At 39.0% G+C, this 19,095-nt stretch overlaps 2 protein-coding genes across 5 annotated transcripts in view; one reads left to right on the forward strand and one right to left on the reverse strand.

Annotated features, from left to right (window-relative positions):
- GREB1L (GREB1 like retinoic acid receptor coactivator) overlaps positions 1 to 9,535 on the forward strand; it is an 80,217-nt gene extending 70,682 nt beyond the window's left edge. The window contains exons 29-32 of the mRNA XM_062570213.1: positions 1,761 to 1,902; positions 2,714 to 2,914; positions 4,746 to 4,884; positions 6,709 to 9,535. Of these exons, the coding sequence (XP_062426197.1) occupies positions 1,761 to 1,902; positions 2,714 to 2,914; positions 4,746 to 4,884; positions 6,709 to 6,872 (646 nt within the window). The 3' untranslated portion in view covers positions 6,873 to 9,535. The remainder of the gene's footprint in view (positions 1 to 1,760; positions 1,903 to 2,713; positions 2,915 to 4,745; positions 4,885 to 6,708) is intronic.
- A 902-nt stretch (positions 9,536 to 10,437) lies between these two features.
- Positions 10,438 to 19,095, reverse strand: part of ESCO1 (establishment of sister chromatid cohesion N-acetyltransferase 1) — a 34,914-nt gene continuing 26,256 nt past the window's right edge. For 3 of the 4 annotated variants that reach the window (XM_062568127.1, XM_062568128.1, XM_062568129.1), the window contains exons 9-12: positions 18,492 to 18,581; positions 14,784 to 14,927; positions 13,688 to 13,875; positions 10,438 to 11,442 (exon numbers count right to left, since the gene is read on the reverse strand). In XM_062568127.1, coding sequence (XP_062424111.1) covers positions 11,295 to 11,442; positions 13,688 to 13,875; positions 14,784 to 14,927; positions 18,492 to 18,581 — 570 coding nt within the window. In that variant the 3' untranslated portion in view covers positions 10,438 to 11,294. Of the gene's footprint in view, positions 11,443 to 13,687; positions 13,876 to 14,783; positions 14,928 to 16,888; positions 17,189 to 18,491; positions 18,582 to 19,095 lie in introns of those variants that run through there. The other variant, XR_009957479.1, reaches the window with a different exon arrangement.

The following is a 19,095-nucleotide window of genomic DNA, read 5'->3' on the forward strand; positions in this document are numbered from 1 at the left end:
TTAGCTAAAAGGGTTGAGGGTGTAGTTTGAGCTAAAACACTTCAGGCAATGCTTGCATCTCTTTCAGCTACTATTGAGGGAGACTAGCCAGATAACTCAGATTATCATTTTCACCTAATATTAAATGAAGACAATCCAAATTTACAGATTGGATTACTCAGTTACTACTGGAAATCCTTACTGACCTGGGTAGTTTCTTTTCTTGTAAGTTGAATGTTTGATCTGAGCAGAAAGACAGTCTCTTGCAAGGAAAAAAAAAAAAAAAAAAAAAAAAAAAGTGTGTGAGGAGAAACGGCTGAAGTGAGAGGGGTGACTAAATCCCAAGGTGAAGAGACCATGGTCTTTCTCTTCTGTGACACAGCAAGAGCAACCAGCCCCAAGGCTGAGCATGGGAGGGTGTTGATGTTCTCTGCTCAGGTGATCCTTTGCACTGCACTAGTGCCAACGGAGGAGGAATGATCTACATTAAATCCAGTGACTGTTTGCTGTGGTGTGTAAGGGCTAGAAGGAGCAGAGCTGGGAGGGCACTGAGGTAGTGGTCATGGTGGAGAATGAGAGACAGATGAACTGAGAGAGACAAGGGTAAGAGAGGACTGAGAGGACATAGGACTGAAAGCAGGGATGAAGGAAGAAACTTCAGGATAAAAAAGTAACAGTGGAGAAAGAGGACAAAATGTCAGTCACAGGAAGTGCATGAGGCTTCCAGGGTGCCTCATAGGAGCCAGGAGCCTATTGGTAAGTCCAAGTTGCATCACTAAAAGCAACAGTGTAGGAAATGGCCTAGCCATTGCTATGTCAAACACCATAAGGAGGGATTCCTTGGATTTCTTCTAAGTCAGCCCTTCTCCTTTTTGTCTCCTGAGTTTGAAATAAAAAAAAAAAAATGAACTGAATTAACTTTCTGCTACTTCCTTCCTTTTTTCCCTCCTCCTCACCTAGCTCCACTCCAAAGCACTTGCGATTGGTCGCTATTATCACAGGGCATTACATCTAGTTTTCATTACAGATTGAATCAAAATCCAGCTCCTGCCCAACCAAATGAGTTTGGAATAAACCCTCTTTCTGTTAGCTAGAGACTGGACCCTGGGGCATCTCATCCTGGGCTGCCGTTGATGTTTTCCAGGATCCCACATGTTTGAGTGAAGGAACTGTAGCTTGTCAATGCAGGCTTGGCTTCCAGAGCTGCTGATTTCACATTCTGTTGCTGGTTGAATCATAAGATGGGAATCAGCCCACAGAAACAAGCTGTGCATCTTAAAATTTTGCCATTACTGTCTAGCTGCTGTGTCTCCAGTAACCAAGTAGTTGTTAAAGCCACCTTTCTCTCGTGATACTAGTTCATAAAAAATATGTCAAATAGAACAGGCTTGTTCAGAAATGGAGGTTGGTCACCATGACACCTCTGTTAGGTCTAAAATACTTTTAAGAAAGAGGCAAAAAAAGAGAAGAAATGATTGTTGCCAGTACATGGCAAGGGTGAGAAGGTTGTCCAGACTTTGTATTGAGGAAAAAACATACCTGCACGCCAAGAAGTGAAGATTTGTTTTGTCTTAAGATCATGTGCAAGTGCTTTCCTACACCAGGAGCACGTCAAATAAGTGGATGTTAAGAAATGTATAGGAAGTTTGTATAGGAACCATACGAGATTGTAAAAATCACCACTAAATATGTTCTGGTGCATTTTAGTAGCCTGTGTGTGAAAGCTTGGTTATTCACAGTAGCAACACAGCTAATGTAGTGATCCTGTGTTTAATGTCCAGGTATTTCTGTGAAGACGTAGATTTTAATCTGAGGACAAACAGCAGTGGCCTGCTCATCTGCCGCTTCAACAACTTCAGTGTCATGAAGAAGCATATTCAGGTTGGAGGACAAAAGGACTTTGTTGTTAAGCCAAAAATCATGGTGAGTCTGTATGTACACTCCATCCAATATAAAGGGTAAGATCAGGACCTGTTTCCTGTAGAAATACTGCATTTTTTTTTTGGTCCTTTAAATCTGTTTTAGATCTGAAAATAGGAACCTCCTGAAATCCACTTGGAAAATCTAAGTATTTACAAAAGAGCTGTGGTGATACTGGACATTTTATGCAGTGAATTACACCTGTGCTCTGTTAACTGTACTAGCTGTAAATGGAGATAAGTTTCAAAGTGTTGGGTTTACTTCAGTAAACTAGTTTGTGTTCCTGGTAGTTTTAAACTCTCCCCACACCATCTCTTCTTTTAAAAATTCATCTCTGTATTTCATAGTATATTGACTAAGTGCCAGATTTGAGTATTTGGGGAGGTCATTTTCTTTGGTTCTGAAATTTCCTTTTCTTGTGGAACTGGTAACAATGGTTTGATACATGATAAAATTCTTCCGTAGAAAAAGTTTTCTGCACATCACACAAGGAGGATTTCATTTCTTAAACTACATGGGAGTAAGAATCCTTATAGTGGATAATGTAGTGGTAATGTAAACTCTGTTTTTTTATATCCTTCTTTAGGCACGGAGATATCCACAGAGGTCCTTAGCAACCACAGAACAAGTAGTTCTTTAATTTCCATGCAGTGCTATGGTGTTAAAATAAAGTAGAATTTTTTGATTCTTTCCCCCAGTTTTCTCTTTTCTTGCCATGTCATGGTGATGCCTCCCTACCTGGGTTAACTCCTGCACAGAAGATGCACTTAGCAGTAAGCGGGTTAAAAGAAGCCTCCCCGTGTTTTCGTTGCAGGTTTCGGACACCTTGGCACCGATAATGCCTCTACAGTATGTCTGTGCCCCGGACAGTGAGCATACGTTGCTGGCAGCCCCATCTCAGTTCCTTCTGGAGAAGTTCCTTCAACATGCAACATACAAACTCTTCCCAAAGGCCATTCATAACTTCAAGAACCCCATATTAGCCATCGACTGCTATCTGAACATCGGACTTGAGGTACAAAATATTTGCAGGGGAAATGTGAACCAGTAAATGCAAACCTTTACTTTAATGTTGAAAAACCTTCAATGTTACTTCAGTGTTGAAAAGTCCTTCTTATGTGATCCCTAGGCATCAAGGGTAGAGTTTGAAGACTTTTACGTAAAACAATGAGACTCTAGTGTTTGAACTAAGTGACAAACTCCACTTGACAAACACATAACCCTCTAAACTGCCTCAGTCACCCCACAAGACTACAAACAAACTCCAAAACAATGAATGAGATTAACAACCTCACCCAGCAACCAAAAACATTCCCACCCCTCAAGAATAAAGCATAGTTACACCTCTAAAATCTAACCTGACAGAGAAAACAGCACCACAGTCGACAGTAGCTACCCCAGACTTTCAAAGCTCCACAAAATCTGCCATGACAATCCCAACAAAAAGTACTAAAACAAATCCAGAATTATAACTTAAGACATGTCAGTCCCCCCAAGCCTCAGGAAGTGGCTCAGCCCACAGCACAGAATAAACAAAACCCACTAACATCCTTCCCAAATAAATCAGAAACAAAACTGAAGGTACAAATGAGACCTAAACTCAGCAACTGTCTGCACCCAACAACAGACCTCACCACCAAACCAAGCATTTCATATGAAGGAGAAAGATTAGATATCATCATCTAATCATCATAGACATCAATGCCCCGAAACCAAAGTAAAACCCCAAGAATAAAACCCCCAAGTACATCATAATAATTCCTGCCAGCTATTACCCAAGGTCTACAGTCTGAAATGCTGTTGTTGCTCTCAGCTGTAGGAGCTCACAGTGTTGGCAGTAAAGCCTCTTAGCTGGGTAATGCATGTAGAGACCAGTGATGTGTGATGGACTGGTGTGATTTACAAAGGAATTGAGTTTGTCTATCTGAAATAATATTTCATATGGATCAAAAACCGTAAAGTGATGCCATTTCTGAGAAAACTTTAGTGTGCTGCATAGCTATCTGTACAAAAACTATCCACAAAATTTTTTGTCATCTTCATACGCTTACATTTACAGCTTTTATCATCTGTATTCGATTTATCCTTGAAGTAAATTTGGTTTTGGCTGCACTTTCATAGTTGCTTGCTGCACTAATAGACAAGGTTATATTTCTGTCTTTTGTAATGCAGCCCTCCATTTAGAAGCTTGTCTTCTTAATTAACTTGGGTTTCTAGGGAAACAAAGTTTTTGCATGTTTTATATGTCAGTAAGTGGGCAGATCATAATTTTTTAACCCATTGGTCAGTTTGAGCTGGATCTCAAGGAAGACGAAAGTCTCACATAGGTTTAGTTCTGACAAATTTCGTGGAAGTCAGCGGCAAGATAGAGCAGAAACTCTTTAATACAGAAAGCCCGTCAGGAAACCTGGGAGAGCCAAAGATGGGAAGCACTTTGGTCAAGGCTTGCAGAGCCCAAGGGAAAGCAAGTTTCGGTAGTTTCAGTACTCGTGGGCTTACTCTGTTTATCATCAGATGTCCTCATTAGAACAAACACTAAATAATCTTACGGTTGTTATAAGCAGGTAATTTATAGAAAAGCAGAAAATGAAAAGAAATTACAGAGAGCCGTGGAATAACACGTACAGGATTTTGTCACCAGACTTGAACTCAGTCTAGGAGTCTGTCCGTTATGTTTATTTCCTAGGTGAAGTCTGCTCAATACCGCTTTCTTGTTAGATTTTATTGTTTATCAGCACCGGCTTACTCACCTGGTACGACTAATTTACATTCCATTCCATTTTGAAGTCTTACTGGGGCATTTCCTAACACAGAAGTGCTTTCTGGCTTTTTCTCTTGTGTTTCAGGTGGCCATATGCTATGTTAGCTCCCGACCGCACTCGGTCAATGTCAGCTGCGAAGGGGTCTTTTTCAGCGGACTGCTGCTGTATCTCTGTGACTCTTTCGTTGGCGCAGACCTCCTCAAGCGGTTTAGGTTTCTGAAAGGTAATCTGATTGCTCTCTCAGACATCCCTGTTGTTTTCTGAGAAGTAATAGTGCAGAAGAAAATTGAAAGAGGAAGAAACAGATTCATTAAACTAGCTCCTTTTTCACAGTTAGTGCTGCTGCTGTTCAAAAAAGAAATAGATGAATTGCTTATTTTTGGAGCGTATAAAAGCTTCTGCCTCTGTTAGAAATAAGGGCAGGTAGGTTAACCTAAGCTAAGCTTTGATAAACTGCATTCATTAAATTATTTTAAATTAACATCAAGTGGAAATAGGTGCAGAAAAAGAAGGATGCATGGAAATTAGTCAGTGAATTGAACAATCAGCAACTTGAAAGGAGAGTTTGGAGCATAGACGTTACTGATGGGGACAAGGAATCTTCCTGCACTAATCTGCCTACAGCAGATACCAATACTCAGTGCTGCTGATGGGGGCAATGGGGTTTACCCCCACCAGAACTGTATAAACCTTGCCGAAAGCTTTCTTCATTGCTCTTGTCTTAGTAGTGACATGTAACAAGGTGACGTGTAACAGGTTGCCAGAAGTATTTAGTAGTGCTTAAATGCATTACGGAGTTCCTGTGGGCTTGTGGTGGCGTGCCTCAGCCTTACTCCCCCATCTCACGAGGGGATGTTGCCGGCGTCGCCCAGCCCCAGAGTCGGCGCGTGGCAGCCTGGGCTGCAGGCGGGCAGGTGCGGACCGGGGGGAGATTGTGGGTCCTGACACCTCCTGCCATCCTGCAATTTTGTGCTTAAAGCGTGTGGTGAGACTTTGTTGCCTAACTACATGCTGCAGTGGCTTCAGCTCTAATGCTCTTTTTTTTTTTTTTTTTTAATATGTTCTTTTTCTCTGTTGTACAATCTTGTTCTCTTAAAACTGTGTTGTTTTAAATACGCGCACATGTGCCCAGGCTTGCTACTGGTTACACAAACTAAAAGCATGAGAGCTGCCACTGTTCTAGATGTGGACATCCAGGACCCCTGTTCTTTTTTGTTTTGTTTTGTTTCTTGGATGTTCATGAAAAAGGTAAAGCGATGCCTGAAAGTAGGGGCCTGCCCTTGCTGAGATCAAGCAGAGGAGAGATCTGAACCTGAATTTTCTGTGGGCTACGTGAGTGGGCTAGAGCATAAAACAGAGGAAGTTGTGTTGTCTGACACTCGTACGTTTTAAATGATTGGTGGAAGGAAGTGGAAATGATCAGGTGGAAGGCAGCTAGCAAACTTGTTAAACCAGAGAAATTAGGGTTTTGGTTTAGTGTCCTCTTGCAGTACTTTTTACTAAGGGAAGCTCTCATACCTGAGGGACGTTACAGCAGAGTTTCTCAGGAGTCAGTCGTGGGACTGGTTTGGCTTAACACAGTTAATCAGTGACCATGTACAAAAGCAAGGGCTTAACGGGGGTGGGGGGGAAGATAGGCCTTATTCCTTTGGCATGTTTTGATCAGTAATGATTTAAGAAGGACTTAGGTTCAAGTTAGTTCCACGACTGCTCCAGTTGATGCTACTAAAGCCAGTTGGGCAGCTGTGTCCTGTGCTACAGAGCAGCCCCCACACCATGCTTCCTTCTCCTTGGTCAAGCCACGTGCCCCTTGGTCACCTTGCCAATGGACACGCAACCTCAGGGGTCTCATCTGGGGATATGCTGTCCCCATATCAATCCCATGGGATAGAGTCTTCATAGACTGTAGCTTTTTCCTTTTTTTTTTTTAATGAGAAATGTTCCTACCTCGTGGCAGAGTTCTGTCTTTCAAATATCTTTGGAAAAATAAATCAAGAAAATACAATTGTTCCTGTAACCTAACGCTCTAATATGTTTTTCAATCAAGGTGCCACCCTCTGCGTCATATGTCAAGACAGAAGCTCCTTACGGCAAACAATTGTCCGCTTGGAGCTGGAGGACGAGTGGCAGTTCCGCCTTCGAGACGAGTTTCAGACTGCGAACAGTAGTGATGACAAACCGCTCTATTTTCTTACTGGACGCCATGTATAAGCTTTGATAAGACGTCGATAACAAAAAAGAACTTTTTTTAAAAAAAGTACAATCACAGTGGAGCAAAGTGCAACCAATATTTATCTAGACTATTCTAAAGGATTCCCAAAATTCTAACATAGGCTTTATTCTTAGGTTAAAAAAAAAAAAAATCACATCAGTTTAATTTAAAGGACTGTGGATTAAAGTTATATTCACATCCGTCACAATCGATGACACTAATCACACAGCCAGCCAAGTTGTAGGATATAGGAAGAGAACATAATTTGGTTGAAGATTTTTTTTATATATATATATTCAGCTGAGCGAGGGGAAGAAGCTGCTTTTAGCATCCGCTAGCTTGAATGTGTTGTATGAGACTCAACATAGCATATGGAATTTATTGAAGATACGTGGGTTATGTGGAGGAGAGCCCGCTGTTTCTCTTCAGACCTGTACTTTAGTACAGTAATACTCAGGGGTTTGAAAGTACAATATAACTTAGCTATTTGTATTAAAAGGAATAGTCTTGTTCTTTGTGCAGTGTTAGTTTAAAATTTGTAATTGTGTATGTATTGAAACTGTCTTTGGCAAAATTTCCACAGGTGTTTAAAGTTTACTACTTAAACCCGAACAAATCAGTAAATGCATGGCAGGCACTGTGCACACAGGTTCTCACAGCAGCATAATTTTCACCCCATTAGTTACCTCCTCCTTGACTCCAGGGATGAAGTGAATTGCCCACGCAGCGAACAGGCCTTCTTACAGATGCTCTCGCTTCAGCCAGAGTTCAGAATAGCTTGACAGCAACGTATCGCCAGTTTTCACTCTTGTCAAAGCTTTTAAAATTTGTGATTCATCCTCCTCTGGGTATGGAAATTAGTTCTGCTGCACATCAAATGCCTCTGTGGTGGGCTTTATGCAATTTACTCTACGTGTCCTTTTTCACTCAACTCCAACTGGCTGCAGGCCTAAGATCAGAAAAACTTTTTCTTTCAATTCATAACTGTATGTGAATCAGAAAATGCCAAAGTGCGCAGGAAGGCAGTGCTGCCTGAGCTGGGTTTGAGAGACGTACGAGAGTCTGAAACTGGGCATGTTTTACGATGCCCAATGGCATGTGGGGGGAGAGTTCCTTGTGGGCTGGGACTGCGCAGAAGAGACTCTGTCCAGAAGTAAAGAAAGATCTTTCTTTGAATGCATCACCTAATGCTGTTGGTCCTTCTGTTTGAATTAACTTTAAATATTGGTTGTCGAGCTGGTCAGGCATTGTTCTTACAAACATAGTACAACGTGTTGCTGAGTCTTGTTAAGTTGTTGCAGAATGAACTTGGTGCAGCAGAATTTGGTTGTCAGGGTTAAATCAGAGTGGTATTGTTTTACTTGGGCAGTTAACACCGGTTACCCAACTGATATTTCTGTTTATTAATGAAATAAAAAAAAAAACCTTCCTGCTCATCATGATCCCCTTACCAAAAAGAAAAATGCAACAGGCTTTTAAGATTAATATTCCTGAATCAATTTACTCCCTGAAAATGCAGGGAAATCAACATCTCTCTTTACTTGACCTGCAGCTCATCAGAGCAGGACCTGCCAAAGCTGCATTTTAAGCATCATAGTGTTAATTGAGCAACCTTTTTAAAAAAAATCTTAAAGAGATGTTTACAAATGAAAAACATTAATATATTAGACTGAGGTTAAAGAAATGGTTTGCATATGTCTGTGTTAATGTAGCTTAATTCTGATGCTGTAAATTTAGCAACTTTCATATGAACAACCTCTTTCTTTAGATTTATTATTTTTTATTTTCCTTCACACACAACCTGCCTTTTATAGTCTAACACTTGGCAGAGGTAGGGATGTAAAAGATGCTTCTTGAAGCTTTTGCTATATACCTGAATGTATTCCATTATTTCTGGTTTTGCCAGAAGGGCTTAAGGTTGACCCAGAGTTTTAGTTTGGTGTAAAATTTCCAGGTATGAAGTGTTCAGAAATGGTTTCCTTTTTGTGTATTTGATGTTTGCACTACGTTCTTAAAATTCCAGGTGCTGAGACTACTATGATGAGTTAGTCCTCTGGTGAAGCAGTGCAAAATTGTCCTCAAGATTGAGAATTAAATCAGAAAGTCAGCATATTTGCCTTCCATTACCAAATAAGTGTAAAACAACTTCTGAAACTCTTTCCCATGCCAAGGCAAGGAGTTTTCAAAGTATATTAAAAAAAAAAAAAAACTCAAAAGTTGTAGGCCTGTCTAGTTCAAAATTTTCGCTTGCTTCTGGGATTCCTGGAAAGGAGACCATTTATTCTACAACTAGATTATTGCTATTCCACTTTGATTTTAAGCCTCACCATCAAGGCCCTTCTTATGAATGTATTACATTGGCCAGCATTATGTTTTACCTGTAGATGTTATTGTCTATTCACAGGTTAAATTTGAATGTAAACTAAGATTTAAAGAATCATATTCAGATGCTTTTTGCTTAACTTATGTAATTGCTTTTTGCGACTTTTGGAAGAGGGTTAAAAAAAATGTTGCTTTCCTAGTGTAAAGTTTTCTTAACCAAAAACTTGGTGAATTTAGCTTCACTAGTCAGTCTACCTCATGTTATTGTTTATGAACTGAAACTGTCTGCAGTTGTGGCTATGGTATGTTTATAATGTGCTTTCATTAAATTTGAATATATTAAGTTACCATTTAAGACGACTTCTTTTTTTAAAAAAAAAGAAAAAAGAAAAAAAAAAAAGAAAAATGTTACTTTGAAGAACTGCAGGAACACTTTGTCTTGCCCATCCATCAAACATAAAAGTGCTTGCACCTGAGAAACCCACCTGATAGTGTCACTTTGGCACTATTAGTTGCCTTTATAAAAAGTTAATTCAGTATAATGCCAATATTATAGGTTTTTCAAATTGGGTACTTCTGTCTGAGTCAGGAGCTTTGTTTTGAACAGACAATGGGTAGAAGGTAAACAAGCTGCAGAGACCAAAACGTTCAGTCACCTTAATTGCAAGCAGACCTGAAAACATACCGTGGTCTGGGCACCCTTCAGTACTGCCCTGGCTGGCAGGCCAGGTGTGGTGGTACAGTTCACCAGTCCAGTATTGCTCATTTCTGAGCAACGAAATACATTTCACCGTGTTAGTTCTTTGCTTCAGCTCTAGACAAAGGTTAAGGACACATGGATAGCGTGCAGAACAATATAAAGTAGCGTACAACAACTGCATATGAGTTCCAAATTAAAACAAGCCAAAAAACAATTATTAGATCTTTCCAATCTCACATTAGGGTATTAAGATACTATTCAAGGATGAAATCACCACCTTTCTTTCTTTTTACTGTAAGAATAACAGCAGTATTGTATTTACCTAAAGCCACTAAGAAATTGATCCTTGGTGAGTGAAGCTAGTGCATCAATCGTCAAAAAGGGAATTTGCACCTACTGCAGCAGGTAATAGTACAGTATCACTACATTCACCAATGACTGCTTCAAAACAGAGTGCCTTTAGCTACTAAGATAGTAGTTCACATGCAAAAGTATAAAAAAAAAATACTAAACATTCATTCACACATAGCATCAATGCAGAATAACCTTAAAAAAAGCTATCAAGTATTTTATTTTTAATCTATCTACATTATGTACAGATCAAGAAAGGCCACAGCAGTTTTTTCAACATACAAACCCTTTAAAAGAGGAGAGCTTTAGGAAGGAGCGACAAGTATCAAAGTGAAGTCCCCTAACACAGGTATATACGCAGTACAGTACTTGAAAAAAATGAAGCCTACACCAGTTCCTTGGTGGTGGGGCTGAATCCACCTTTTAGCCTACAACTAATTTTGGAGCAGGGGGTAAAACAAGTTTCCGACGTTGCTGGCACCCAAGTTACTTGTGCATCTAGTAGTGCAAACAATGCACACTAGAAGCAACCAATCTGTGAAGATGATGATTACCACAGCTACTGCACGTTTCTGGCATTGATGTAATTGAGCGTAGTCTTAAATGCTATCAGGCAATCTTAACTGCCTCACCCTGCTTTGAGAACTGGTGGCAGGAGATCAAAAAATAATTTACAGTACCAAGCAGCACTGGTATATCCCCGCATTAAGAACTTCAGCATGTACTCATCAGTGAGACTATAGTCTTTGCATTAGTTTACAGTCCACTATGAACAATTTTCTGCTGCATGTAAACATGACTAACTAGATAAAATACAATCAAACTTTTGTAAAAGTTAATAAAATATCTTTTTTTTAAAAAAAAAAAAAAAACAAAGTTAGCCTATTACTGCATTGTTTACAATTTTAATAAAATAGTACAACCTTTTGGTTGTTACCAGTCCTGAGTTCACTGTAACAAAAATGGCCCTGGCTTCTGCTTAAGGTCTGTACCAATTCAGTACATTTTGGCAGAAGTCTCCAGTAACTGCTCCTGAAGGAATTTCATTTTAGGTGTGATGCTGTCCATTGAGGAAGTTATATACTAGAAACTGGCCAGTGCCACAGTACTGTGTTGCAAAGAGTTTTCCATCAGGAGTAGGGTCAGAGAAAGCAATTTCTTCTTTACTTAAGTATGAGCCATATATGAAGTTGCTCCTGTTCAAAAGAAAAAAACGTTAACTACTCACTCTCAGGAAATAATGCAAGAAGTATTTCTTACCTGGAAAGTCATCATGCCTCAACACTTTAAGGTCTGCTGATCCTTAAATTTGTGTCTTCATTTTCCATGGAAGTTTGGAGTTGAACAAAACAAAACAAACAAAAAAACCCCAATTGTTTCTCTCAGCTTCTCTCTCTCTCTCCCCCTCTCTCCCTCTTTTTAATCTCTTACTTAGTCATGTGTTCTGGAAGCGTTTTTATAAGTGTTTGATACGAAATTTTAGAAGAATGTCCGCACAGGGCAACTTCTTGCAAGTTGTATCAGGAGTTCACTTTCAGAGTTAAAAAAAATCCAACTAGTTCTAGCAATTCAGCTATTCTAGCTATAATCCAGCTATTTCTTTATACAGAAGAGAATAAACTACGCACTATGATTATAATTACCAGAAATGAAAACTACAAGTTAAGAGGGGTAAACTATAAGTATAGAGGGGTCTGAAAAGACCAAAATTTCAAATTCCTGGTTTGAAAAAAATTATATACGGCATTTGGACAAGAACGCATTTTAGATTAATTTAGAACATCTAAGAACACAACGATACTACATAATTCATAACTGATAAGCTTCCAGGATGATTAATTTATAGGAAAAGGAAAATTCAATTTCCTTAAATTTTTCAAGTAAATATATATCTTTGCTTTTTCCTTATTTGAAGAAAGATGAGCAAATCAGGGATACCACTGCGCTTTTTGGGATGGCTGCCTGAACAAATTTAGAAAACTGATCTCACACTTTAAGATCTTGATTGGAGGAAGAGGCAGAGGAAATGCTGATTCTCAGAAACTGATGCAACTCCCATTAAAGATAGGTTTTTGAATTCCCGTAAAATAAGCTTAGAGGTACTTGCATAGTAAGTATGAACCCCTAACAAATATTGACACCTCTATTAAATCTTGATGAAAAGACAATAGGAACAAAGTATTTTTAAAACTATTACTAGAAGACTAGAAGACTATTACAGTCTTCTCCTTACTATATTTATTATTAGAAAATAATCTTGCAAGGTTCTTAGACTGGGTTTTTGTGACTGCAGGTATACTATGAAAGCTTGAATGAAGTGGGGCAGTCATTCTCAAAAAGGGAAGTTGGGAGGAAATGGGTATTGTTTTTGGAAAAAAAAATCCTTCCCTTATAAACAGCTTATAGGAAGCTACTGAATACCCAGATCAAAATCAGCTTCTGAAATTAAAACCAAATTACCAAGTTAACATGCCTATCTGAACACAGCTTTACAGGTGATGTTTTAGACGGAAGGTAATCTGATACAAACTTGCATCAGCATCCACCGCCATCAGCCAGGTGGATGCATTTTACAGAGTGGAACAGCTTTTCCAGACCCTCCAAATACTCGGCAGTCACAGGAACGCCTGTGCCAAAGCCCAACAGATGGGGCTGGCCAAGCACCCAGACAAACCTGAGAGCCAGCGATAACAACACTTGTCTAGTCTGAACAGGTGTTTAGACGTCTAGGAAATTCCACTGCAAGAAACCTAGGCACTTGGCGTTCAGGAGCTTCCAGAAAGGAGGGTGCAAGGTGAAAACACATTTAGACTAAAATGTTGAGTCTCCAAGCAGTATTGCAAATGTTTGAGTCCTTTAATGAATAAAGTACTTAGTATTCAGTGAAATACACTCATCACTAGCTACTACAGCTCCATGGAAATTGAAAACCTCTCATAAGGTTCAGTGGACCTGAATAAAGTGAAAAAACAGTTAGAAAACCACTCAAGAAGAGCTGTAGTCCAAGAGACTCTTATCAAATAGGTCTGTGCACTGTTCCCCCCCTCCCCCCTTTTTACCTCTAAGAAACAGAGATTTGGCCAATGATTAGGTCACAGTTCTTTACACTTGGGTAATGTCAAGCACTGACTAAAGACACTCTCATTTCCTTCACTCATAATTAACCTAAGATAAATTTACCCAAGCTCATTCACAGTCTGCTAGACCAACTCATTACAATTGCACTGAGCAGAAAGATTTCTATTAAAGCCAAGCCATTTCAGAATACTGATGTTAGTTTTTGAACTCCACATAAAACTGGAACTGTTAACCATGCTCAAATTTACATTCCCAATTTCATTGGAAAAATACAAGATTGAGACATAAAATAAAACAGTACATGTCTTGGACTAAGGTTTATCTAAAACACATATAACCAAGGAAATGACTTTTTAATATTACCTAAGACACTCTATCATCCGAGAAGCAATTTTCTTCCGCCGCATCATGCTGAACACCCATATTCGACTAATCCCACAAATAGCAGGTTCTGGAGAAGTAGAACAACACCATGCTTTCTGCCTTTCAAAAATGACTTTTTCGTTTTCTGAACTAACTTCTGGAACTTTTTCTTCTATAACTCGGTAACCCTGCAAGTGATGTCAAAATATTTGATACTTTATAACAGCATCAGTAGTGACTGAACAAAATAACTATTCTGTAAAAGTGTATGTTAAACATATATACATGCTAAAACGTGTTACCAAAAAGACTGCATAACTGTGCCTAATTTAGTTTCTCTTAACAGTTTCACAATCAGAACAAATGATGAAAGGAAAGAGACTAAACAAAAAACACCCTCTAAGGTCTATATGATTTAAAATAGCAAAAAAGAAACCCCAATTCTCATTACCACCTGTCAAGAGTTTTCCTTGATTTTCTCTTTTTGACAGATTATTTGGCTTCTGGTCTGCTACTTCTAACGGACAGTAGGAAATAACTGTATTACCACAGTTTTAGGGAATCTACAGAATAGGTGAGAGTATGACAACAGTTTTTATTGTTGCAAGTGGTAGTCCTACTCCTCACCCTGCTCTCCACCACACAGCTCTGCCCTCTGCTTCACACTAGCTGTGGAGTTGTGACCCCTCAGTGACTTAGTTCAATAATCCTATGAAGTACCCACTTTTTCCTTTGAATTAGGATTTCTGCCAGCAAGAGAGTTCAATCTGCTTGTCAACAAGCAAGAAGTAGGCTCAGCAGCACAAAGGAAGACTTAAACCATTCAGCTACAGCAAGCTCTTACCTGAGCTGGTCTAAGCCAACTAGCTGTACCATACATCTCTTAGCTCAAGGTCAACTACACTAAAACAAGTAACTACATTTCAGAATGGTCTACCACATCCTCCTCTCTGAAGCAGGAGTACATGGATTACTTACTTGCTAAATGGCTAAAGTTGAACTCTTAAATAATTCCGCTGTTTTACAAGATCTGAAGATGACTGCCATCAAGCATTGACCCTTCTACAAAGTACTTTTCTCCAATGTAATCACTTACCCACTGGATGTGTTCTGCAATTAAACAGCCAATAACTTTTTTGTCGTTAGAAATAAAAAGAAGAGTTTTAGTTCTAGAGTAACACATAAGCGGAGCTTGCTGAAATCCCAAATCATTGTCTACCATCTCTCTAATCTCTTCAACCTGTCAAAATAAGTTTAAATAGTATATGAGAATTACATGTATAAATATACATTTGTTATACACATGTAGAAATTACAGATTTATAAAAATGCACTACGGTATTTGGAACACAGAAAGCTATTCCAAAAGTTAAGGATTATCCTGAGGAAGAACCTGCAATAAATAGGCTCACAGTGTTCTTCAAGTGATGCTTAGTTGGAAATAACAAAAGTAGATAACTCTGTATCATTTTCCAATAAGTCTAAACATCTACCAGTCAAAGGCTAACAGAGAGAATGTAGATAAAAGTGTGATATTCTAGCCAATAAATGAGACCTAAGTCAAAAGCTAAAGTAGACTAGCTGAAGGTTTTTGTTATTTTTAAAGCCTTGAAACAATTTCTCTATAAAGTTTTGGGCAGATAATGGCAAATGCAATTCAAGGAAGCTAGAAAAGAGATCATGAGGCATTTGTTGAAAAGAAATGAGTAATTGTTCCCTCTTTCCTCAAGCCTTCCACTCTTCTATTAGCTCAGCAAAAAGCTAATAGAATCAAATTAAAACTAGAATTTCAGTGTTTAATATTAGAAAGGATAGCAAAAACTAGAATTAATATAAACTTCAGCATGAATGTGAATAAAAGCTTATGCATGAGCTGAGATTTTACAGGGGGAATCCTGCACGTATAACTGGTCACTGGGGCTGCCTTTATCATCCCATTACTCACACCAGACACAAACAGGGCTGCCTTTCTTATGTCGCATGTTAAACAGCATAAGCTTCTTTAATCCAAGTGGTAGTCACCTTCGTAATACAATGCTAGCGTCAGTCATCCACAGGGCTGACAACTGTAGCTTCTCTCAACACTGAAGGCTCTCATACACAAAACTGTCCTAAATGACTTTATTTGCTAGTCTTGCTTCCCTCTGTTCCATTTATAGATTCTAAGCAGTTTTTTTCTTAGTCCTTTTACTAAAAAATTTCAGTAAACTATGCAGCTATATGCATAATTTATATTAATGTCATACTAAAATTAAGGTAGCAACATTAGAGAAATAAACTTAGATAAAGAACATTCTATGAATCAGTGTACATCTGCATTAAGTATAAGAAGAAAAATTGTACTTCCCAATACACTAACTTGGAAAATTCTATGTTAGTCTAATGAAAATCACCTAAGTCACTTCATAGTGCAGAAAGAGCTGTCTTGGGAATCGACTCAAACTCCTGGCTCATGGTATTTTATTATTAGCCTTTTAGTTTGTTACTTTCAGGACAACTAGAAGTGTTAAAATATATATAAATGCAGTGTAACCAAGAATGCAAAAAAATATTCTGAACTATACCATCTGGAGCACAAACCATAGAATTACAGAATAATTCAAATAGGAAGCGATCTCAGGAGGTCTCTAGCTCAACCTCCTACACAAAAACATGGTAGGATCTCACAGCTGAGGGCTTTGCCCAGTCAGGTCTTGAAAACCTCCAAGGACAGAGACTACAAAACCTTTTTGGGCAACCTGTGCCCTGGCCTGGCTGTCTTCACAGTGAAGAAGATTTTCTTTACATCCAGTCTGAATCTCTCCTTCTTCAACTTATGTCTGTTATCTCCCACCATCCCACCATGCATCACTGTGAAGAGCCTGGCTCTGTCTTCTCCATAACCTCCCCTTACGTGCTGGGTGGCTGCTGTCAGGTGCCCCTAACACCACCCAGCCTCCAGGCTGAACAAGCCTCGGTACCCTAGTCTCTCCTAACAGGACAAGTGCTCTAACCCTGACCATCCTGGTGGCCCTCCACTGAACTCATTCCAGTTTATCAATGTGTCTGTTGTACTGGTGGGGCCAAAACTAGATGTAGTATTACAGATGGGGTCTAACAAGGGCCAAGCAAAAGGCAGGGGGAGGAGAGAAGGGGAAATCAGTTCCTTTGATCTGCTGACTGTGCTCCTGTTAATGCAGCCAGCAAGCTGCAACAACCTACCTTGCTGCCAGGACACATTGCTGGCTTATGTACTATCGCCAAGCATAAGCCCCCAGGCCTTTTCTGCAGAGCTGCTCCCCAGTCAGTCCCCAAGTTTGCTTCATTGCAAGGTGCTTTTCCTTCCCAAGCAAAAGACTTCACGTTCATCCTTGCCAAACTTCATCAGATTCCTGTTGACTTGTTCTTACACCCTAGGTCCCTCTGAACGGCAGTCCCGCCCTAAGCCCATCGACTGTTTCCCCCAATTTGGTGCCATCTGCAAAATGGTCAAGTATCCGCTCTGTCACCTCCTCCTGATAACTGATAAAGATGTTAAACAAGACAGGTCCTGAGATATTTCCATACCAGATGAGTGTTATTATCCAGCATCAAGGTAAAGTTAACCACTATTCTCAACCTTTGAGTCCAACCATTCAGCCAAGTTCTTATGCTTTCAGCTGTCTGCCCATCCAAGGCGCAGCATCGTGACTTGGACATAAAAATATTGCAAGGAACAGCATCAAAAGCCTTGCTAAAGTCAAGGTAAATGATATTCGCTGCTTTCTCCTTATTCATAAATCCAGTCATTTTATCATAGAAGACTGTCAGGTTGGTCAGGCATAATTTACCCTTGCATCCAATGGCTTTATTCTCCTTCATGTGCCCAGAACTGTATTTCAAGAGGACAAGTTTGACCAGTAACATTCATGAAGGTATCTCATTCATACTCTTGATAGAATACAACCTAAATCTGAGATCCTGAAGAAGGCAGTGTGCTCACTAAAATATACCTGGAACAACTTTTGTTACAGTATTCAGTAAAGTCCTGAAGATTAGTAACTTCAAAAATACAGGATGGTTATAAATGGCTAATAGTAGTACTGCAAAAAACATCTACTCTTCCCCCACCCCAAAAAAGAATAAAGAATTGCAGTCCTTCAATCTTAGAGCTAAACAACTACAGTCTGTTCAAGTGCATAAAAGCTGTTACAATGAGAAGAGGGATGTTTTCTGTAGCTGTAGAAGATATGACTTGTACTAATGAGCCTGAATTGCAGTACAGAAATTTAGTTGTATATTTAGGGAAAATTTCCTAATGTTAAGGATAGTGAAGTACTGTACTGGAGTCTAAAGTAGTTAGGAAAACCTCCAGAGGCATACGTTTTAAAAAGTTATCAGTTCTGGTTATGATGCATCTGATCTGATTCTGGACAAGAGAATGTTCTTTGAAGCCACTTCTCTCCTAAATCTGTTTTTATGATAAAATCATGTCATTTAGAAAGAATTTGCTTATGGTGTAGCATCTGTGCTATGTAATGATATTAATATATTTCCATATGTTTAAATACAGTAGGAAGTTTATATTACATAAAATGTTTAGCAGACATGCAAGCAAGTATGTTATAAATAAATAAATAAAAATCAGCTGGCTGATGCTGTTCCCATTCCTGCCTTCCACTCCAGCTCAGACTCATCCTTTCTACGAAGTCAACACAGTGTCTATGGGTGAAATGTCTGACCTGATTGTGGAAAAAGCTACTCACTCTCATGTAAGTTATACAAAATGTACCATGAACATCCTCATTGAAATATCAAGCAAAATGAGGTACACTTGCTACCATACCTTCTTAAGTGCATACTTTGGATCATCTGGAAGAACCATTATTATCTTCCCATCAGGATATTCAGCCAAAATTCTCTCCTTTTTCCACCCCTAAATAAAACAAACATTTATCTAAAGCATATACAAGATTTATTTTTACATATTTAGTTCCATATTATTGTTTTAAACATTGAACTTATGCAAAGGCTTTAAAACTACTTAGCAGTTGCTTAGCTAGCGAAAGAAACTTCAGCTAGCTCTTCTAAATGAAGAAAACAGATACATGACTTTATTTATTATAGGATACATTAGCCTAACTATATCTAAAAACAATTTGTGAAAGTGTCTTATAATTTCCTGATTATAGTTTTTCCCCCAAGACTGCAGTGCAAACTGAATTTTAAAGCAGGAATAGCAAACTCAGCTCACATAACTGATTTCCAAACCTATGTAGTATTTATTTTCCAGAGTCCATGAATGGAAAATACCTCTAAGTTTTAATAAAAGATTTCTTTTTAACATAGTTACCTCCACAAATACACACTCAGTTTTAAAGTTTGGCATGCGAAAGACCTCCAGGAGGTTCTAAATGAACTGATTGGCATGCAATTGCCCAAAATGTAAG

Source organism: Rhea pennata, chromosome 2 (genome assembly GCF_028389875.1).
Source record: "Rhea pennata isolate bPtePen1 chromosome 2, bPtePen1.pri, whole genome shotgun sequence".
Taxonomy (NCBI): Eukaryota; Metazoa; Chordata; class Aves; order Rheiformes; family Rheidae; genus Rhea; species Rhea pennata.